Source organism: Triturus cristatus, chromosome 12, assembly GCF_964204655.1.
Source record: "Triturus cristatus chromosome 12, aTriCri1.1, whole genome shotgun sequence".
Lineage (NCBI taxonomy): Eukaryota > Metazoa > Chordata > Amphibia > Caudata > Salamandridae > Triturus > Triturus cristatus.
This window is the reverse complement of record NC_140595.1, coordinates 158,802,229-158,825,926: the sequence shown is the minus strand read 5'-3', so window position 1 is coordinate 158,825,926 and position 23,698 is coordinate 158,802,229. Positions and strand designations below refer to the sequence as shown.

The 23,698-nt window shown below is 45.5% G+C and overlaps 1 protein-coding gene across 5 annotated transcripts in view; it reads left to right on the top strand.

Moving 5' to 3' along the window:
* ANKRD35 (ankyrin repeat domain 35) overlaps window positions 1–23,698 on the top strand; it is a 612,001-nt gene that overhangs the window by 528,788 nt on the left and 59,515 nt on the right. For all 5 annotated transcript variants that reach the window (XM_085639308.1, XM_085639310.1, XM_085639307.1 and 2 more), the window contains 2 exons: window positions 11,985–12,058; window positions 12,842–12,948. In XM_085639308.1, the coding sequence (XP_085495434.1) occupies window positions 11,985–12,058; window positions 12,842–12,948 (181 nt within the window). The remainder of the gene's footprint in view (window positions 1–11,984; window positions 12,059–12,841; window positions 12,949–23,698) is intronic.

Here is a 23,698-nt window from a genome sequence, read left to right as displayed (position 1 = left end):
TCCCTGTATTATTTCTGCCATTGGCCATGAACACTTCCGCGTTTGCTTGGCAGAATCCTCTCCAGCCAAAAAAGAATACACTCTTTGGTTAGCATGAGCGTAGATAATTAATGTCCATAAAGAGCATGTTTATTCTTAAAACAATGAAAGAAACATTATGCAGCGTCAAGTCTGTAAATGTAAATGTAAATTGATACTTGTATAGCGCACTACTCACCCGCAAGGGTCTCAAGGCGCTTGTACGAATACCGCTGTGGAACCCATCCTGGCTTTCCCTGTGAGGTGTCCACTCCTGGGCACCCCAAGGTGGAGGCCAGGCATCCTTAGCGTTGTGGGGGCCGTTGTGGAGATTAAGCAAGCTATTGCCCAGAGTTGCAGAGTGGGACTCCATGATTGGAATAGGCACCGAGGCGAGAATTGTCAGGTCCGTGGAATTTTGAGCCCAAGACCCGCCGAGGCGGGGAATTGAACCCTGGTCCCGGGCCAGACCTCTGCATCAGGGTCTGCCGCTCTAACCATTGAGCATCTGTAGCTTTATCAAATGTATAGTGCATGCAACAAGTGTGCACAAGAGAAGCGTTGGGTAAAGGCTTCTTAGCTTGAAAAATAAGTTGTAGAATTCCGGACCCTACAGTACCTTCAGGGAGAGAGCACAGTGTGCGAGTCCACAACGCTAAAATCTACAAGCTTCTTGTTACAGATAAGGAACATTTTCCATACATGCAGCAACACTCCATCAGCTGCTTAATGAATGCAGGTGTTTGCTGGTACTCGGCTCCGGCACTTATTTTTAAACACCTGCACTTGTTTTTGAAAAGTATTCCACTTGGTGGCACACTCAGCCTGTTTTTGAGAACAGTGCTTCAGAAGAGTATTTAGCAATTCGATGTATTTAAAAATGATAAAACTAGCTCTCCTAATCCACCCCGACAGCTTGGAGTATCCCTGAATATTCCAAGATGTCCCACTCGTTGAAGTGTGATGGTTAGTAGGTAATGCTGGCACTGGCATTCAGCCGCAGTGGCTGGAACGGTGGGTGGGGCCAGCTGCTATGGAACACCTTGGGCCCTAACACATATTTTATTAAGCACTGCCTTCATCTGATCAGTTACTGAAGACAGCACATTAGCAAATTCAAAAGTGTCAGAAATGTAGCAGATATGATTGCAAATCAAACATGTGTTACAAACTACATACTGCCTTTACCTTACATGAATACAGTTCATTAGGGTGTAAAATAATACAGCTACTCTTTTATTTGAGAATCTGTAGGCCAAATTGTGTTTTCAAGGTGCATCAGTTAAATCTGGTAAGCCAGCCGGCCTTTTAATTCCGTGGACCCCCACTGAATCATTATTGGAAGCTGGGGGCCCTTGGCCTAATACATTTCTACAATTTGAACATAAAAAAATACACAACATTAGGTCCATGTATACATTAAACAAATACACCGATTATGGACTATTTTGATTAGTTGAAAAACAAGAAAATATACCAAAAAGCTAAATTTGAATTGTATTGGGAAGGTTGGATCTTTTCAAAATGTGGTTTTCTTTCTGAAAGACCGCGTGATATGCTAGACATAAGCGTATCACGTTCTGGTGTTTTGCTCCGAACGGATCTTCTCTTTTTGTCCACACACACTAGCCACGTCTGGCGACTCAGTGGACTAATGCATCTACTGTAAGGATGTGAGTTTGACCTCTTGTTCACGAGTTCTAAGCTGGTTCTTCCACTCATCCTTTCATCCTTCTGATGTCGATCAAATGACTACTGTTGATGTGGGTAACAACCGTCTGTTATTCAGCATGAAGATCCCTTCAAGGTGAATGTCTGCTTAAATTTGGCCACCAAGTGTGCGTACTACTGTTTGCGGTGCTTGCACTGCTGCTACGAGTCAAGCTAAGGAAGCCAATTTAAGTATTAGCATCTAGTTTCAAATTCCTTCTCATTCACAGAGCCTTTTAAAATTGTAAATTTTCATTTTTGGTTTATGTGAATATGTTTAACTGATCTGTTAATATTAATATTTTAATCAGTCAATGACCCCATGAGTAGGGGTCGCACTGATTCCAGGGATCCGCGGACCACAGATTAAGAACCCCTGCTCTTAACTAATGCAGCTCAAAAACAGAACATGTTGGCAATCTCCTTTATGAGGCCTGGCAGCGCCATTGACCTCGGAAGAGGAAGGTCACATTGTGAAAGCACCAGTGGCGGCTGGTACAGAATGAGGGTGGCGGACGTAGGATGTTGGGGGGTGGTGAACATAAAAAATAAGAATCCCAATTAACTCTGCAGGGCCTCCGTCTCTCCTCTCGCATTGTTTCTCCTACGGAAGCGGGAAGCGCCCAGGCTCTCCTAAGCCAATCACGACGTTGCTTTCACCATGACAGCAGTGTCATGATTGATCTGAGCACTGTGGTTTGGCACTCAGATGGGGACTGGGAGCCTCGACATGTTCTCCACACAGGCTGTGCATTACAGCCCGGCGGAGAACATGCTAAGTGCGCATGACAGTTTGGCCAGCCCAAAACAGCCGGCCGAACCGTCATGCGTAGCACTTAAGTGCATCAACCACTCCTCCCCCCCCCCCCCCCTTGCTGGGTGTGAGACAGCCCCGCCCTAAAACTGCCTCCGTAAACAAAAATAGAATGATAATAACGATGTGTTAGCATTCTATTTTTCCATTTTTCCACTGCTAAAAAGCAGTGTGGCGACGCCCTTCTGCCTCAGCAGAGAAGCCGCCACTGGAAAGCATATATACAATCAGGAGACTGGTCGAACTAGCTTGTCACTGGAGTCCGGATGTGTCCTAGATGAAGTCGAAGAGCCCTCATAAAGTTTCAACGGTGGGACTGCACATGTTCCATACTGACCACGAATTTGATTAATTGATACAAGGTGGTGAGCTGGACCTGCATTGCCTCCTTTACTCTCTTCAGGATCTTTGTCGAGCACTTTGATAAACACCTTAAATATAGTACAGTAAAAATGAAGGGCAGAAGCTGTGGTCTTAATATAAAGTCACATCCATTCAAGAGAAATTGGCAGATCTAATTTTAATGAAGATCCATATTTTGCATTTCGCTAGCCGGTTAGCGCGACTTGATGATTTGGTTCTGCAGAATACCTCCTTTTTGCAATCAAATTGACACTTATCCTATGAGAGTTCAGCATCATGTAAAGCTCTGAACTTGTCCAGAGGGTTACAATAATGTATTGCCGATGGTTGTGTAGTTGCCTAGGGGTCACTGTGACTCAAATAATCTAGTACCAGTCAATATGGGTAGGCTCATTTATGAACCTCTTTAAAAAGTATTACATCCTTATTTGGTTATTTTGTGAAATAGCTCAAAGTATAAATGAGGACAAATCAAAATTGGATAAAGTTCCGGATAAGGTCAAACGTCTAGCCTAGGGTGTCTTGTGGGTACCAGTGTTCAGCCCCATGGCTGGCCAGACAAGGGGCTGTGTTCATCCTGCACCAGGCCTTCCCTGGTGGCACCTGGGATGTGTGGGTGTTTTCCACGGTAACAGATTCACTGAATGATGCATATGAAGTAGGCACTTTCTTTTGCTATAGTCTCACGCCACCTTTTTTTGGTTGCTTTTATGGGTCTGGCCAAACGCCCGGTCTCCTTGAACTGGCTTGCGGTCTCCTCTTAGGCCACGCTTCCAGACAAGATGCGCCTCGTCTGCTGCCGGGCCACGTGAAGAACTTCCTACTTGGTCCTAGTCTGAGGGGATGGGAAGTCTGTAGTTCTGACCGGGGAAGCAGCAGCAGTTCGTGCAGGTCTTGTGCAGATCAGTGTCTTCGTAATGCAAGAGTGGAACCCCAGCCTATATCTGCAGTGTGTAGAAGTTTGGTCAGCAACCCACTGGGAACCCAGTTAGATGAAAGGCGCAGATCTGGCACTGGTTATTCTGGCTAGGCATGCATCCTTTTGCTTTCTCCTCCCTAGGAAAGGCCAGATGTGCACTCCAGAGTCACAGGGCTGACCTTCTGAGATGTGGTATTCTGGGGGTTGGCAGGGGTGGGGCTGCTCTGTTCCCAGAATGATCTGCAGATTGCTAGTGGTCCTGTTGCTGGCCAGATTCGGCAGGTTTCTTTTCACTGAAGCCTCATGGTTGGGAAGCCTCATGGATTCCCCCATGACGTCAGTGAGAAGAAGGGAGGGCGCTTGGGAGCAGACAAGGTGCATGTGTGTGCGCCAAATGTTGGATATTTGCCAGCTAACAAAATAGCACATACTCCACCGTGATCTTAAGGGCACAGTCAATAACACATTCATAGAACCATGACACACTCTGGGTGTGTGGTAAGTGAGTCACCTTACCAAAGCACAGCAGACTCTACCTAAAATGGTGGAGTAAAACTCACTACTTGGGTACAGCCATGCCGACACTTGCCCGTAGCTTCACGGTGAGGTCACGGGGGTCCCCGTGGAGTACACTCTGCATGGGTTTTGCTGTGTGTCTCTCTTGCCCCCGCGCTGCCTAAGGCTCTGTTGTGTAGCACTGTGGTCAGTGTGTGCGAGGTGTGGTGCTTTATTTTGGGAGCAAGAAGATATGCGAAAGCAAAATAGAGGAAAACATCGAAACCCTCAGGGTGAGAAACTAGTGCGAACAGTCGTTGGCCTCGACCCAACAACTACAAAAACACACATTTGACGTCTTCTACATACACAGCCATAAAATATTCAACATTAAAAAGTGAAACCTTGCACAGAATTGTTTTTTTCTCTACCACCCACTGATGTTGGAAAATCCAATCCTAAAATGTCTATCTCAATCACAACAAGACAGGCCTCTTCCTGCCGAGCTGTGTAGACATGAAGGGTCTCGGGTAACATGTCCATGCTCCTCTCCTTTCCCCTTACAACAACTTTCCACTGTGCTGTCAGTCATTGTTTCTAATCTTTCTAACCTTGTTCCATCTACTTTTCTCCTTGGCGAAAGAATCACGTTTCAGTGGGAAAAATCTTTGAGTGTTAGTATTTCTCCATCGCATAAACCCTAAATGAGGGGCATCTGTTGCTGTTTTTAACCTACTGAGGGACTTCCATGCCTTTGACATTCAGTTCCCAAGCCTTTGCACGTTCTACCAAGAAATGAGTCATCCTCGGCACATGCTTCTCACCAGACAGAAACAGAATGCAGACTAAACAAAGAACTCCTTTACAAAGACTTTTGCATAGTGTGCAACGTTTGCTTCTAAAAAAGGAGTGAAAAATGAGCGAAGCATCTGTTAGAAGGAAAACTTGGGACGTACCTGCAGTCATTTTTATGAGTGACTTTCATAACTAATGAATACCTTAAAAATTGGAGCTGGCTATGGAATCTATTTCTGTGGGAGACATTATATAGTCCAGCGCAGTGCCTTCTCCAGCCCTTTTTGGGGTCTCACCTATCAGAGAGTACAAAACCTATTGTGGGCCCGGCTCACCAAGAATTTACGGTGAGCTTGCAGCTCGCCCATTGGTAGACTAAATTGTCTCTTTCATTTGCTTGATTTTTTTTGTAGACCTTTTTATTGCTTTTCCAAATAAACAAGACCGCATATTACAGTCCTTGATCAGACAATACCTTCTAGAGCTATCGTTTTAACCATCTGAGAAGGTGCTTATCCCTTAAACAAACATTCACTCCACCTGCTGCAGATACGATCATACTCAACACTAATCCTTTTTGGGTTATGGAGTAGCGTGCCACTCTCCGAAAAAGCGCTTTAACGCCTCGTCAGGGGTAGTAAGCGCTATATAAATGCAATTGCAATGCAATACAATACAATATATAAGATGGCAGGAGTTCACTTACTCCACTGTCCACCTCGCTCTGTTTCTTACTTACTATTCATTAGCTTGCCTTTCTTTTGTGTTTGTCCCTTCCCTGGAGCATATCTGCTTTACCATCCTTTTTGGTGACTGACTTGTATCGTTCCACTGCTCACTTTGTATTTGTATGGGATTTATAAAGCGCCGGAATCACCCCCGAAGGAGTATCTCCGTGCTGCACAGAAGCTAAAGACAGGTCAGGTAGATCAGTAACAAAATAGTTCAGTCTTCATGAGTTTTCTGAACAGAAGAAGATTAGAGCATTTACGTACTTCCACGGGCAGCAAATTCCAGAATTTCGTAGCTAGGTAGGCAAAAGTTCTGCCTCCTGTTCGTAGTTTCCTATAACGGGGGACCGCAAGCAAAGCTCTGATCGAAGCAGTCCGCTCGGGAGGTAAAACTAATGTTTTTCTGCCAAGTAGCTCGGGCTCTCACCATAGAGATCCTTATGAGCTAGGCAGCAAAGTTTAAACTTAATACGCTGGCGAATAGGAAGCCAGTGAAGCTGCTTCACCAGAGGCCGGGAAGAGGTTCAATGAGGCACCTTGAGAGCTAAACATGCAGCAATGTTCTGGACTATCTGCATTCTACTCAAGAGGAATTCAGTGGCCGATACTAAAAGAGCATTACAATAATCGAGCCGGCTAATGACCAGGGCTTGAGTCTGAGTTCTGCGAACCGATAAGGGCAGCCACTGGAACACTCTACGCAGAAGACTAAGGGCCAGATGTAGGTGGCCAAATAGCGAGCGCTAAATTTCAGCGTTAGCGCTCGCTATTTGGCAGCGAGCAATGTAGGTAAGTTGAAACCTACTAGCAAAATAAGGAATCGCAAAATTGCGATTGCTTATTTTGATCTTGCATTTAAGGAATCGCAAATTGCGATTCCTTAAATGCAATGTAAGTAGCACAAAATAATGTGCACTTTAGCCTTAAGGAATCACTAATTACCACCAACTTCAAGTTGGCGGTAATTAGCAATTTCCTTTAAAAAAGAACTTTAGGGCATGTATGTGCGCCACGTGTGCACACATGCACATTTCAGGGGTGCAACAGGGTATCCTTTTGGAACCCTGGCACCCTTGAAATTGCTCCCGCAATTTGCGAGTGCCTCTTGGTGACTCGCAAATTATGGGAGCAATTCCTATTCATTTCTAAAATGGGAAGGTATTCCTTAATTGCGAATCGCAATTTGCGATTTCACAATTAAGGAATATTAAGGAATCGCAAAAAATATTGCGATTCCTACCTACATGGCATTTTGCGATTCCTTAATAGCGATTCCCTAAAAATCGCTATTAAGGAATCGCAAACATTCATTTACCTACATCTGGCCCTAAGAGTGTGGTAGCAGGTCCCAGAGGTGGCTATGACTTGGTCTCTCATAGATAGAGAGTTCTCCAATCGGACCCCCACGTTTATAAGCCATGGGTTTCGGGGCAGGGGCAGGGCCTAACGTAGCAGGCCACCAGTTTGGGGACCAAGTCGTTTGAGCGGTGCCAAACAGCAAGATCTCAGTCTTGGCAGCATTTAGCGGGAGGAAATTCTCTGTCATCCAACCAGATATAGCTTGCATGCCCTCAGCAAAACGTTGTTTAGATAAGTGTATGTCATTATCAAAAGATAGAAGTTGAGTATCATCTGCGTACGAATAGGCCCTAAATCCACATTCTATAATAATCCTGGCAAGGGGGGCCAAATACACATTGAACCTGTTGGGGCTAAGGAAAGAACCCTGGGGCACCCCCTTGGTGAGCTTCAAGGTCTGAGAGCGAAAGGGGCCCAGATTGATCATTTGAGTGCGCTGGTCCAGAAAACTTGCAAGCCACTTTAGTTCCTGTCCCTGCAAACCAATCTCTCTCACTCAATGAATCCTCTTCTGGTGAGAGAAAGTATCAAAGGCTGCTGTCAAATCCAACCAAACCAGCAGCACTGCATTGTTGTTGTCCAATGCCAGTTTGATGTGATCTGTAACACCGATGAGGGTGGTTTCAGGAGAGTGGTCTGGCCTGAAGCCAGACTGGGAGGGATCGAGGCTGGCTTGAGATTCCAGGTATCCCATCAGCTGGCAGAAGCAAAATTGGGCGGTAATTAGCCAGCACTTTTATAGGACTAGTTTTTTGTTTTTGGTTCAGCACTCCATGAGAGTGCATGTGTTTTCCTGCTCTCTTCCTCGTGTTCTTCTCCCTCATGCTCCATTTTACTTTCTCCCTCATGTGCTGCTCACTTGCATGTGCTTCTCCCACACTAAACCTACCAACCCCATGGGCTCCGTGTTTCTTTCTCCCTCATGTGCTCCTCCGATCTCCCAAATGTTGCTCTCTCTCCCGTGTTCTGTCTTCCCCATCCTGCACCCTCTCCTCCATTTCTCCCCTTTACCCTTGTATTTTTTTTTTCATTTTTATGTTTTTGGGAGTTCCAGCAGCAAATTGCTTCCTGCCTCTCTGCCTTAATCTTATTCAAACTACTCCATTTCATGCTTTTTTAAAAAACATTTTTTAAATTAACCGATCCATCTCCGATTGGAAAATATATATTTTCTTCAAATGGCACCAGGGTAATTTTGTTGACGCATGCTTGCGTGATGCCGCAAGCACATGTATGACATCATAAATGCATGTACCTATAACATAATACACCCACTTTGCCTTGTTTTTTTTCCCCTTTGCCCAATGCTGCTCAGCATAACCAAAAGTTATTGGCAAGGCCCATAGGTTCCAAAGATGAGACCTACTGGCTTTGCCAATGCTTATTTCTTTTGGTCGTTCACTTTGCATTTTTCTTTAAACATATTTACAAGTATGTCCATATCAATGATAAATTCCAATTGTTCTTTTTCTCCCATTAACTGTCCTATGTAATTGTGTAAGTACACTGGCTCTGCTGATCAGGGAACTACTGTATTTTAAAGCTTTAAATTCATTTCTCTATTTCTGCAGTTACACATTGAGCTGGGTAGACACTATCGAGTTCTTTATAGTCCTGGTTTTGAAAATGTTGTACCTTGCACAAACAACATCCACACTTTCTGCATCCTTTGTGACTAGGTGCTCACTTGGATTGTATCGCAAGAAACCTAGGGAGCATGTTTGTGCACCTGAATGACGGCCTCCACAGCTTTGTGAAGGTCTCTGGTGTTTCTAACAGACCTTCCTGGTGTCTGTGAAGGTAGCGGCAGCTTCTTAATATCAAACTCAAAGCCAGAAGCCCTCAACCTCCGGCAGTACAGCAAGCTGCAGCCCATGTAATGCAGAGGTTAAAAAAGGTTTATAATGAATTGTGCAACACGTGGTCAGTATGCATTGAGTTTTATCACATCCATCCATCCATCCATGCACTCACCAAGATCAACCCATTCACCTATATTTACCCATCCCTCACCGATCCATCCATCTAAGCACCCACCCACCCTGCCGCATTTCATCCAGGCACCCACCAAGATCCATTCACCCACCCACCAATCTGTCCATCCATTCACCACCCACCAAGACCCATCACTCTACCATGATCTATCTATCCATCCATCATCCATCCCTTCATCTAAGCATCAATGCACCCTGCATGATCCATCCACCAACTCGCCAAGACCCATCCATCCCAACTCCTACCCATCTATCCTTTTGTACATCCATCCACACACCCACCAAGATCCATCCATCCATGCAGCCACCTACCAAGATCCATCCACCAACTCACCAAGGCCCATCCATCCTAGCTCCTACACATCCATTCTTTTTTTTCTCCATCCACCAAGATCTATCCATCCATGCAGCCACCCACCAAGATCCATCCACCAACTCACCAAGACCCGTCCATCCAAGCTCCTACACATCTATCCTTTTGTACATCCATCCACACACCCACCAAGATCTATCCATCCATGCAGCCACCCACCAAGATCTATCCATCCATGCAGCCACCCACCAAGATCCATCCACCAACTCACCAAGACCCATCCATCCAAGCTCCTACATAGCTATCCTTTTGTACATCCATCCACATACCCACCAAGATCCATCCATCCATGCAGCCACCTACCAAGATCCATCCACCAACTCACCAAGGCCCATCCATCCTAGCTCCTACACATCTATCCTTTTCTATATCTATCCACACACACTAAGATCCACCCACCCACCTATCTGTCCGTCCATCCATCCATCCACCACCCACCAAGACCCATGACTCTACCCAGATATATCCATCCATCGTCCATTCCTTAATCTATCCATCCATGCACCCCGCAAGATCCCTCCACCAACTCACCAAGACCCATCCATCCAAGCTCCTACACATCTATCCTTTCATATATATCCATCCACACACCAACCAAAATCCATCCATCCACACAGCCACCCACCAAGATCCGTCCATTTGCACAGATTCATTCATTCATCCACCCACCCAATCACAGAAGCACCCAAGTGCATCCATAGATCTATCTCCCACCCACTCTAACAAGATCCATCCATCCGCCCAACCAGTACAACCATCTATTCAGACACCTCTCATTTACACCCTTTGCATTGATTGATGCCCACAATCTTCATCCATCCCGCTTCTTATCCATCCCGGTAAAAATGAACAGGCAAAACTTGTCCGACGTCAGATCACTGACGGACAACTGACATCAGACTGAAATTACAGACAGTCCATGCAATTTACGGAGAGGTGGTCACCCTACTCTGGCGTACGTGGATTCAGGGGCATAGCTACATAGGTGCAGCAGGTGTAGTTAAAAGGAGCTATAATTCGGTATAGTTGTCCACTCACGCCCCTGGGCCCGGGTGCCACTTCACCTGGTGCACGGTTGATAGCTACCCGCATGAAACCCCCCACCAGGGCATTGCCTTTCTATGCGAATGTCTCCTACCAGATGTGCATCTCTGCCTTAAGTGCATATATCCATTCCAAAGGGACACAATTAAATGTTGCACTGCAACAATCAAGGGAGGCCTCCCATAGCGGTGCTGTCCCTGAACAAAGGCTGTATTATGCTCTCTACAGAACACATACCAAATAACTGTCCATAACTAGATCATTACTGATTTATTTTGCATTTTGTTCTACTCTAGAGGACGCCAAGACAGTTTCCTGTTGACATTCATGACTATCTGATACTCTTGTTCCATGATCATTCCATCACAGTGTAAAATCTGCAGAAATGGGGAAAATGTGTGGTCATCCTATGGCCACAGATGTTTGCAGTTCCACTGCTACATCGCTGTCATAAAAAAAAAAATGAGGTCTTGTGCCTTCCGCTCATAGACCTTCACCATTAGATTACTTTGAATGTATTCATTCTTAATGCAGCTTTAAGGATAGCCCTATCCTCCTTATATATATATATATTTTTTTTTTTAGCTTATCCAACGTTCTAAGCGGAAACTGAGGATTTGCGAGGGATGAGTGTGCTGCTACTTAGGGAAAGCCAAGATCTAGCAATGTTCAGTCAAACATTTTCTGATATCTTCTTTGCTTTCGTGTGTGCGCTAAGACTTAATACCAGTTTCGCAACTTGAGCATCCTCTGTTGCCTTCTCTGCAAAACCCTGGTGTACTCGAAAATGATAAGGTAACCGCAGTGTACAATGCTTTATTTACTACCTCGGACAAAGCCAATCTCCTATGCAGACGGCACAATATATCTAAAGTCATCTTTGCACACAGACCCTCAGACCAAACTAAGCACCTTTCTGTTTTCATAAACTTACCCATATGCATAATCTGCTACCTCTCTGTGGTTATGTGATATCGAGATTCTGCTGTCAGCTAGCGCCCATTAACTAGATCGGCAAATAGTTGTCTGATTGAGTGGATGAATAGTTGGATGAACTGCTGTGTGGCCCATATCTGCATATTGTTTTGCTTCTTTATGATGGAAATCACTATAGATGGACAAGAAGCATTGGAGGTCAACACCTTCCACCACCGCCAATGAAGCCAGCGGATGCAGCAGTAGAACAGTGCAGAGGCAAAACGCCATCCATACTGCGCTGTCAGTCCCAAAGCCATCTTGTCCTTCTATCTCTGAAAGTATTTGGCATGAAATAGCATTACAACCTGCATCTATAAAGCCAAGATTCATAACTGGAAATTTGATCTTAACTTTTTTAATATTGATCTTGACTTTTTCTTTGCCTGCACAGCCTCCTCCGGTTGCGTCTCCAGTGTGCTGCTCCTCTGCGATCAAGATGAGATCTCGCTTGATGCTGTGGAAGATGTGAGTAAATTACCCAAAGGGGAAAGTGTCTTAGACCGCTTTTTTAAAACCATATTACCGAGAAAACGTTTTCTCCCCGAAGAAATTGATGCGAAATGCCAGCGCCCTGTTTATATAAAATTCCTCCCGATAAGCTCTATGGATAAAAATGTGCATTCTTTACATAGATGTGGATTCCTTTTAGATTTTCCCTTGTTTGCCATGGTATAGTTGGCCACCTACAAAATCTTTTATTTATTATATTATTTTGTTTTGTGTTAAATCTTGAAAAGAGGAAGATTTGTGGTAGTGTGGCATGCACGTTGGGCTATAGAATGTGGTTTGTGTCAAGATAGAGTGAGTATGCAATAACGTTTGCAGTTGGGGATGCTATGGCGTGGTTGATGCCGTTGTCAATCTTTGAGATTTCGTTTGTGAACCTATGCCTGGGACAAACTATTTTGCTTCTATGCCATCAACTTTGCTCCTTCCCACAAAGGGAATTTGAGAGTGAATTATTGATGGAGCCTGCTCGGATTTCCAGAAACTTCAAACACTCACTCGGTCACATATCAGCTGAACTATTCTGAATCCTTGGATTATATTAAATGGGAACATGAAGCACCCCAGTGCCGCCAAACCACGAAGACCACCTTCAGTGTTGGGCCCCCTTCCTAGACTTTTGATGCTTACAGAAGAGAGTTGTGTAATGTCCTAGAAGACTAAATGTTTGAAGGTAAGAACATGGTAGGTCAGTGTTCTTCTCCCTTCTAGCTTTCCCTTACCTCAGTTTCACTCTTTCAGGATGGACGAACACCGCTGATGATTGCCGCCCAGAGAAACCACCCAACCATCTGCTCCCTCCTGCTAGAACGAGGAGCCCTGGTCAACATCATCGACAAGGAGAAGAAGTAAGTGACCACTCTTTGCCATCTGCTGCTCCTCGGCTTTTCTCGCTGACTAGTGATGCATGGACAGATGGTTCCTCCTAGACGTTCAGAGGGTTAGCGGTGGGGTTGTCTTTGTCTGCTGTATTCATCCATAGAGTGTGTGGAAATTGTGTGGGCTTGCAGTTCTTAGTTGTAAGATGCATACTACTTGGGTGCCCAGCAGTAAAGATGTTTCCAAGTATGTCCACTCGCCTCTTCACCCTTCCTATGATGATAAACTTAGGCTCAATAAATTGAAGTAACATAGCCTCATTAATCATCACACTTCAAAGCTGCAAGCTTACAAGAGTTCGACCTTTCGATGAAGCCTCAGGATATGTGGACCTGCTCCAAGTGAAAGTAGGGACTGGTTTGCTCAAATTAAGAAAGTTTATACTTAAATGCTGGTTTTGCCCCTTCCCAGGCCAGCCTGCACCCCTTGCATGTGAGACCTGTAGAGAGCAGGAAAGAAAAATGTAAAACCCTCGAAAGCATAATGTCAAGATGGTTAAGGTCACCAGAGGGGGTCCGGTGTGCACTTTTGGGGTTCTAGTGAGTACTGTTTGACAACGCCTTTTCCTTTCCTGGAAAACTCCAACTAGATTTTGTTGCCTCTTCATGCTCATTGGATTGCCCATCATTCATCCGGGCTTATCATTGGTTATTTACAAGGAAGGTTGTCTATTTCTTCGTACTTGGGTGCACTGTAACGATCAGGTCTGTAAAGAAGAGCATAGAGATGGTATGTTGAATTGGTCTCTCTTACCTTCGGTCAGACACCGAATCCTCTTTTGATGCAAGTGAAGGACCCTTGTCATTTTGTATGTATCTAAAACGTTAAGTTTTTTCTGCTGTGTCTTTTTTGTGAGTAGCTTCTTTGAAGAGAATAACTTCAGCATAGAAAGGGCGAGCCCTACCTGACGTGTCATGCCCCGTTGTAGCCAACAACAAGCTGATTTTTTTCCACATGGTATGGCTTTACCCCATTGTTATACGCTTTTGGCACTCCGTGTTGGGGGAACTCACTGAGGTCCTGGGCTCGAAGGTTCCCCATAACCCACTGAATGTGCTTCTGGGGGTTACTGAGGGGTTGGATTGATCCAGAGCGGACAAACTCTTCCTGAACACAGCCATGATGGTGGCCAAGAGAGAAATTGCGGCTAACTGGTTGTACCCGGTTGCGCCCACCATGACACGATGGCGCAGGGGGGTGCATTGGTGAGCAGCACAGGAAAAGCCCTTGTACGAGGCCAGGGGATGCCCAGCGAAGTACTGCAAAATATGGGGCAAATGGGTGGGGGTGCTAGACGATTGACATTCTGCCTGGGCGTCTGTGGCCCCGCGGTGAGAGTTTACTCTGCCCTCTTTCATGTTCTATGCCTTTCAAGGATGTATTCGATGCTATAATGATGCCATATTTCTGCTGTGCACTAATGTCTCTATTTGCTGCTCGTCTTCTGTTTTCTTTTTGTTTGTTTTCACCAAAATCAATAAAATTGGTTTTCAAAAAGAAAGGGCAAGCCCTGATGTCTTTCAGGAGATTGGTCTCTGTCTGTGAAGTCATAGGAATACTGTCTTGGAGAAAGATGAGTTCAGTGTCTGCGAGGTCGAGTCTTGGTGCCTTTCAGAAGGCTGGTTCCAGTGTCTGTGAATCTGTAGCCACAGTGTCCTGTCTGTGTGTTTGCCTAACGTCTGTGAGCAAACTACCCTTAGGGTCGCTGAGGACATAGGACTGTCGTCTATGTGAAGGATAACCTCTGTGCCCTTGAAGGAGTAACCTTAGTGTCTCTCTAAGATGGCTGGTCTCTGATGTCTGGGCTGGATACCCATATGTACCTGTCACAGGGACAGCCCCTAGTCTGTGAGGCCAGCTTTGGTATATGTGAAGTTGTTTTTGAGGAGGCTAGCCTCAGGGTATGTGAAATGTAGCCCTCTGTGTCTTTGAAGTGGTTATCCCTTAGTGTCTGCGATATATATAAATTCTAGTGTCTGAGATGGATTGGACAGTCCACAGTTTGAGTGAGATACATAGTACCTAGTGTCTGTGAGGTGTTTAGCCCCTAGTGCTGGGATGGAGATGGTCTCTACTGTCTGTGTGGGTTTTGGGGGGGGGACTCCTAGTGTCTGTACGATGGTGAGTCCCTGGTATCTGTCTGTGGGGGAGAGCCCCTGTGAGGGAGAAAGCTTCAGGGTTACTCTATTGCGAGGTGCAATTGAAAGGGGAGATGAGGCAGCGTTGTACCATAATTTTAAAAGAAGAGTTGAAGGGAAGTTTCTCACCAATAGACATCCCGGGAATTGAGAGCCTGCGATTCTCAATTAAGCTCTCCCTTGATTTCACCTTCTCCGGTATCCTGATACACTGGCCTCCTAGGCAGCGGCTGCATTTATTTAGGCACTACCCAACATAGTCGCAGAACGTTGTCTCCAGTAAGCCAACGTTATACTTTTAGGGGACTTAAACCTACACTTCAAGGAATACTGAGTTGAATAGGTAAAAATGTTAGCTCAAGGTCTAGCCGCTAAACAAATAACGCAACTTGTTAAGACACCGACACACAGACTAGGTCACCTTCTCGACCCTATCTTTACCAACATCCCAAATATGACCACAGATGAGAGAATTCCATTAGTGTGGTCTGATCACTGCATTGTAGAGAATGCGGTGGGGAGTGTCACCTTCCCACTGGAACAAGTGCGCTCTTTAAACAATGAAACACTACGGTTTCTTCTCACAGTTCGACAAATTTATTAAAGCAAAGAGATTTGATCAATGAATTTTGTTTCAAATCCTCGTTGAACACTTCAACATCGTGTCCATAATCCACTTCTTATAGAACAAGCATAGTATTCAAAATGATATATCCACCCAATGCATTTCGGGTCACATAAGTGACCCTTCTTCAGGGGTCTAAAATGAAATGAAAGAGGGACCATTAAGTTCACAACACTCAATAAGCTTTCAATAAGCTTGAATTGTCAATAAACATGCAAGTGTGATACAAGCTCAGAAATCATCAAAGAAAGAATGCTAAACAGATACATAAATCGCATAATGTGTGAAAATACAGTTCATGCACATTATTAGTTGAAGTGAATGGGAGACAATACCAAAAGAATGCTGTAACGGAATCGAAAAGGCATGACAATGTTAGGCAGTACATGATAGCGTGTGGGGAAAACAATCTTGGATAACAGAAAGCAAGCAGCGCAAAAATGAGCGCGAGGTAATGCATAATGTAAACTGTGAAAGATAAATAGATATCGTGCGCTTATAACCCTAAAGTTACACTTACTGTGGACCGGCGGGTCTCGATTGCCGTAGAGATACTGTGGTCAAAGTTGAATTTCGCGCTAGCGTTTCTTACAGAGAATATGATAGGTCTAATAGTTTCGTGAAATCATGATCACCTGATGTGGGAGGAGGAACGTAATCATGACGTGTGGATGAAGGGCCAATGAAAGTATATCCTATGTGAACGTGAATGTCACATGATCGCGAGGGGATGAGCTGCGGGAAATGTCGCCGTGGTGGATTAAATAAAGAGTGGAATAAAGTGTTGAGAGAATGAAGGATAGGGAAAAAAATGAGAAAGTTAAATTGTGCATGCTGTAGTGCAAAGTCAAGGCAAAATACAAATCATTATGCTGACAACAGGTTAAATTAAAATGTTCAGGCCAGAATCTTCCTCATTACCAATGCCATATTATAAAAAACATGATAGTTCTATGCGATCATTCATCCCATACGGATGGGAACTATTCAGTGCATTGTCACCTTCAGTCTCGACACTCCCAGGACATAAATCAAGCAGACCCAGACCCCCAGACTCAGAAGTTGTTGGTCAAAACTAAACGCTGTAGAGTGAGAAAGCACACTTGTTGCCTCTGCCCCCTCAATGGAGGGGGATACTATCCAAAGGTACAACAAATTAGAGTTGGCTAAACAACTCCCTAAATAACCTTGTCCCCTGTAGGCTTCAAAGGTCCAACTGGGCCGGTGGCCGGGCCCCATTGTTCACACCCGAGTTGGCAGGATTAAAAAGCAAAGCCAAAAAAATGGAAAGAATATAGAGAAAAACATATGATGAACCTAGTAAAGAAATCTACAGGAAAGCCACAAAAAATATCAATATGCTATAAGACATGCTAGACTCTCGTACTTTAGTGCAAAGATAGAAAATGCCCTTAACTCTTCCAAGGAATTGTTTAAGGTGGTGAATAGCCTCATGAAACCATTCATGAGCTCCGCAGGCCTCACACTATCGGAAGCACACTGTAACATGTTTGCTAAGTTTTTTTCCTCAACAAAGTAAACAAAATCCTTTGCTCCCTGCCAAAAAAACTTGGATCCTAGCCGGACCCCACACACAGGTTCTTCGATCTTAGCTAAATTAACCTTGTTTCCTGCCTTAAGCAAAGAAGTCCCTGAAGAACCATAATGTCCAAAAAAGCTGGTTTGCCACTCAATCCTGCACCCCCAGATATTCTGAGGTTAAGGGGCAATGCATTCCTCTCCATCTTAAAGAACATTTTCAATCATTCCCTGGATAGTGGCAATGTCCTGTCTCCATTGAAACACGCGCTCATGAAACCCTTACTGAAAAAAGCCACGGCCGACCATCTACTTGCAGAAAATTACAGGCCAATCTCCTTAATCCCGGTAGTGAGCAAAGCTAGAAAAATTTGAATAAACAACTCTCCTCCTATTTTGGTACTGAAGCTATTCTCCATCCCACCCAAAATGGCTTTTGACCAGGCAGCAGCACAAGGACTGTCCGGCTGTCAGTCACAGAGGAACTCGGGTCAATCCTGGAAACAAGGTGGATCAGCAGCTATGATAATGCTTGACCTAAGTGTGGCCTTTGACACCGACTCACATCCTGTCCTAATTCAGAGGATGGAAGAAGCTGTAATCTCCGGGGCTTCACTAAAATGGCTGGAAGCCTCCCTGGAAAATAGGAGCTTCCAGGTCTGCGTAGAGGCCCTTTTCTTCCCAGGCACCCCTTAAAATGTGGGATCCCACAGGGCTCCTCCCTTAGCTCCACATTATTTAATATATATGTGCTTCCATTAGCTGAGATTGTGTGAGCACACAGCCTCGCACTTGTGCCCTATGCAGATGACACTCTGATCGTCATGATTCTTACGCCAGAAATAGGGAAAATCTACAACTTTCATGGCCAGACCACCTTGGAGAACTTCCCCAACCTGCTCTAGCAGTCAAGAGCCTGGGTTTCTGGGTGGATGTTAAACGTTTCATGGAAACCCAGGCCAGGAAACTTGCAGGGACCTGCTCTGGAATTCGAAGAAAATTGCTACACTTGCTACCACCCTCCGCGAGGAGAGTGGTTGTGCAGGGAGTGATTTACCACTCCTAGATTATGGAAACTCCCTTTATCTGGGAAGCCTAAAGTCTGTTATAATAAGACTACAAGTTGTCCAGAATGAGGCAGCTTAAATTCATCTAAAAATCCCCAACCACCAGTGAGCTGCACCGGTTTTAGCAGCCCTGCACTGGCCTCCGGTGCAGAAAGGAATACACTTTAAGGCAGTGTGCCTCACCCATCGGGCTGTGCACAGGAGAGGCTCTCTGCTCATGCAGCAGCTACTCAATCCTTGTATTCCTAGGAGCTCTCTGCAGTCCGGGAATCTAAGGTTGTTGACGGTCCCTAGGGTCAACAAGCCAAGGTGTGGGGGGTGTTCTTTTGCTTACCTTGCCCCCAAACTTTGGAGCAAACTACATGTCGTCCTCAGAATGAACCAATCCAAATCCAGTCTCAGGAAACTGCTAAAAACTCATCTCTATGAGTCTTCTTCTCCTTTACTTTTAAGTGTATCTAGAACACTTTCAGATGTGTGGTCTTTAGCACTGGGAGGCCCGTTTGGATAGCTATGCGCTATACAAAAATGCCAGAGTAGAATAGAATAGTGCAAACACAAAGAGATGATAAACAGGGTGCTGAAACGTTTCAGACACTCACCCCCCGTCACAGATCTGGGTTGAATCCATCTTCCTTTTTTTATCTCACTTTGCTAGCCCAGTTCAGACCCAGCCATATGCAAATCAGTCTTGTCCCTGTTCCTCATGGGTACAGTCCAGGCTGAACTGCCAAGCCTTCCCTAAACTGGAAAAAGCATCCTGGGGCCGGTTTTGGGGTAACAGTCACGGGGGCAGTCAGGAGAGGTAGTGTTGGACACTGGTATTGTATTGGTATGCATGTGTGTTTAGCTGGCCGTCTCAGTCAGGCCAAACACACATGCGCACTGAGCTGTCTCCAACCCCAGCTGTGTTGCCGGGTTGGAGACAGTAAAGCACAGGCTCCCAGTCTCACTGGGAGCGCAAATTCTCAGGGCTCAGGCCAATCCTGACGCTACATTCAAACATGAGAGCAGTGTCAGGATTGGCCGCAAGGAACACTAGGAGCCTGTATTGCAGCTGAAGCGAGACTCTGAGCAGAAGAGCGGCAGGCAATCATCAGGTAAGTTTTTATTTTGTCCTCTTTTATTTCTGTTTTCACGCCCCCCCCCCCCCCCCACTCCGGCACTCCACCCACTCAGCAGCCACTACTGAGTGTCTGTGAGGGGATAGCTCCTTGAATGTGTGAAATGTTTACCACCTAGCATATGTGAGATAGTCACCTAGTGGAAGTGAGTAGGGTAACCCCTAGTGTTTGTGACGGGGATAGCCTAGAGTTACTGCAAGGGGGATAGCTCTTAATGTCTGAAATATTTAGCTCTTATTGTCTGTGAAGGAATAGCCTTCTTATCGGTGAGATGGTTAGTCCCTCATGTTTATGGGAGGTTTAGCCCTAGTGTCTGTGAGATGGATTGGATGTTGTTACTGTGAGATGGCTAACCCCTATTGTCTGCAAGGGTGACAGACCCTCGTGCCTGTAAAGGGGATAATGTCAGCATCAGCAAAGGTGTACCCTGATGTCTGTAAGAAGGTGGTTTAGTGTCTGTGAAGCCATAGACATGTTGTCTGGGAGAAAGATGACTTTAGTGTCTGTGAGGGTGAGCCCGAGTTCCTTTTAGAAGGCTGGCTACAGTGTCTGTGAAGCTATAGTCGGTGTCTGTGCAGAGGATAGATTCAATATCTGCTTGCACCATAGTGTCTGTGAGAAGACTGACGTGTAAGGATCCCTGAAGACAGGACTGTGGTCTATGCAAAGGATAACCTTGTAATTGAAGGAGCAACCTTGGTGTCTGTGAGATGGATACCCACATGTGTCTGTAAGGGCAGCCTTAGTGTATGTGAGGCAGTAGCTCTAGTGTTTCTGAGAAGGCTAGCCTCAGTGTCTGTGAGATGTAAAGCCTCTAGTGTCAGTGAAATGGATACCCCCTAGTGTTTTGGGGGTATTTAACACCCATTGGGAGAAAGATGGCCTTTAGTGTCTATGAGGGGTAAAACTCCTAGTGTCTCTGAAGTGTTGGGTCACCAGCATCTGTCTGTGAGGTGGATCGCCTCTGTTGTCTGTGATATGGACAGGCCCTGTTGTCTCTTATGGGGGATAGTCCCTATTGTATGTGAGGTAGGATAGCTCCTATTTTCTGTGAGGTGGGATAGCTCCTATTTTCGGTGAGGTGGGATACCTCCTATTGTTGGTAAGATTGATTTCACTTGGTGTCTGTGAGGAGGGGTGCCCCCCGTGAGCTAGTGTCTGTGAGGGGACATCTCCTGGAATGTGTGAAATGTTTAGTATCTAGTATATGTGAGATGGATACCACCTACCGGCAGTAGCGGCCAGTGCATTGATACAGTGGCTGGACGGGGGAGCATGGACAGACATGACAAAAAACGAATAATAAAAAAGCACTTGTCTGCCTCGCTGCATCGTGCCCCTTTCTTCTGCAGGCACAGGCTCCCAGAGTTCACTGCGGCCAATCCTGACTCTTCTTTCATGCTGCTGAAAGCAGCATCAGGATTGGCCTAGGCACAGAGGATTTGCGCTCCCAGTTAGACTGGGAGCCTGTGCCTGCTATCTCCAGCCCGGCAATGCAGCACAGGTTGGAGAGAGCTTCAGTGCGCATGACTGTTTAGCCGGCTGGAGACACCCAGCCAATCCGTCATGCACACTGACAAGTGCTCACCACTATCTCTCAATGCCGGTTATCCCCTAACCCCGCCCCCAAGCCTCCACTTTAGGATACAAATAAAACCATATTAAACATGGTTTATTATCGGTTTATTTTAAGTTTTGCAGGTGCTGACCGGGGGGGTTGATGCTCCTCTGCCTAAGCGGAGAAGCTGGCGCTGCCTACTGGCTGTGAGGAGGGTAAGGCCCTATGTAATGTCTGTGAGATGTTTAGATCCTAGTGTCTGTGAGATGAATCATTTGTAGTGTCTGTGAATGGAATAGACCCAATTGTCTGTAAGTGGGGTAGCCACTAGTGTCTGTGAGATGGCTATCGCCTGCTTGCAAAGGGGATCGCAATGAGTGTATGACATTTAGCCCCTAGGGCCAGTGAGGGGGTAGACCCCAGTGTCTGTGAGATGTTTTGATCTTAGTGCCTGTGAGATGGATACCCTCTAGTGTCTGAGGGGGATAACCTAGTTCTGGGAGACGGGCAGCCCCTAGTGTATGTGAGATGGATGGCATGTGCCTACTGTGAGATAGATAACTCCTATTGTCTACAAGTGAGATAGCCCGGAGTATCTGAGATTTAGCCCCTGGCGTCTGAGTGGGATAGCCTTTAGTGTCTGTGACAGCGACTCTCTAGTATCTGACATGTTTAGTATCCACTGTTTGTTAGGTTGTGGGCTCTTCTATATGTAAGTTTTTCATCCCATAATGTCTGAGTGGGTCATCCCCTATTTTCTGAGAAATGGATAGCCTTAAGTGTCTGAGATGGACAGCGACTAGGGTCTGTCAGAAAGACAGTCCGGAGAGTCTCTGAGGGGGTTGCCACTAGGGTCTGTGGGGAAGATGGCCCTTATGTCTATAAGGGGTTTACATCTAGTGTCTATTCGATAGAGAATCCATAGTGTCTGATAATTATAGGCCGTAGCACCTTGGCTATAGAGAAACCCTAATGTTTGTGAGATGTTTATCCTTTAGTGTCAGTGATTTCTTTGGCCCTCGTGTTTGTGAGATGGACAGTACCTAATGTCTGAGAACAGTGTGGACTAGTGGTGTGGAACCGGAGTTACGTCCTGGTGTTTGAGTGGTGTAGACCACCCATCCTTCTGTTTAATACAGCCCTGGCAAGTTTTCCAGGTCATTGCATGATGTGCTACTTCAGGCCAGGTGTTTTTCTTTGAATTCTGGGACATAGTCTTGTTTCTCCTATTCTAAAACAGGACCACTAGTCCCCGAATTCAAAAGGACAAAAATTGGACTGGAGCAGCTCATCGTGCATGGACCGTGGCAGCGTGGCAGCTATGTTCATTATGCACATGACGCTGGTCCTCCTCTTCCAGGGGACGTTCAGGGTGTCTTGGAAATGGCCTTTCATTCACAGTAATCTGTCAGGGCATAATTTGAGCAGTGGTTTCCAGTGCTCAGCACCTGCACTTTGTCAACACCAGCTCCAGCTCCAGTAACAGCTGCCACATGGTGGTGCTGTTTCTCTAATTTGTGGGAAGCACAACAGTTTAATAATTAAAGATGCATTAAAATCAGTAATACCGGCCACCCAAAGCTACAAGATTAACTTGTGCGGCATTTATTAGTAATGTGTATTTTAAGTCTGAACTGTCACACTAGTATGAGTGTAATGGTTAGTTGTGATGGTACTGGGGTGAACATCTGGCATGGGTGCAAATTCAGGATGGTGAGTGTGTAAACTCAGAACAAAGGGTCAAAATTCAGGACAAAAATTCGGGACTAACGGTACGTTTTACAAACATATCAGAGGAGGTCATACAATAGTATATGAGTAAGTAAATAGACAACCAACATAAGTACAAGTCAAAATAAGTTTATATTAGGTTGCAACAATCGTTGACTTCGCATTTATTTGGTATGCATGCAGCTTTGAGCAACAGTGCAGGTATTTTTTGTGGTATTTCACATCATGATAATTTATTTATATGGTTACTGCACTGGGTGTCCCATCTCACAGATGAGAGCCAAGCAGGGCAAATTCTGTCTGTGATTATTGAACATTGTTTTGAGAGGTCACTCTCTGACTCACAATCAGAGATGGACTCCTTTAAAATATTCTGATTGTTGTGGGGAGAAAATCAAGCACCTAATACTTCTTACATGCTGGAGTCTGCACATGGCATCATGTGAAACTTACTAGTGAAAAGAGGTCATCCTGTCACTGTACAGAGAGGCCTGTTATCCATCTGTTTGTGATAATTAGGCCGGCATACAGAATGATAATGGGCTGATAGCAGCCTGCGCCAGGTCCGGGAGGGGCTGCTGCAGCCCATTGAGCACAGCAGGAGAGCGAGCTGGCCCCCACAGTGAGGGTTACAAAACTTTCAGGCTGCTTGCAGGGGGACATCTCACTGCAATGTACAGAATTATGAACAAAAGGCGTCTGTGAAAGAAATCCTCACGAACAACGGACATGATGCCTAAATAACGGATGGTCCGTGAAGTTTACCGATGGTTGGTCACCCTAGGTGGTACTGTCATAGGCAGTGCTAGTGGGGGCAATGGGTGGTACAAACCACAGTGGCCTCCTGACAAGGGCCTGGCACTTAATGTTTTTTACAAATTAAGTAGTGGGTAATTTCAAACCCCCAGACGCCCCGTTTTGTTTATGCAGATGTTGA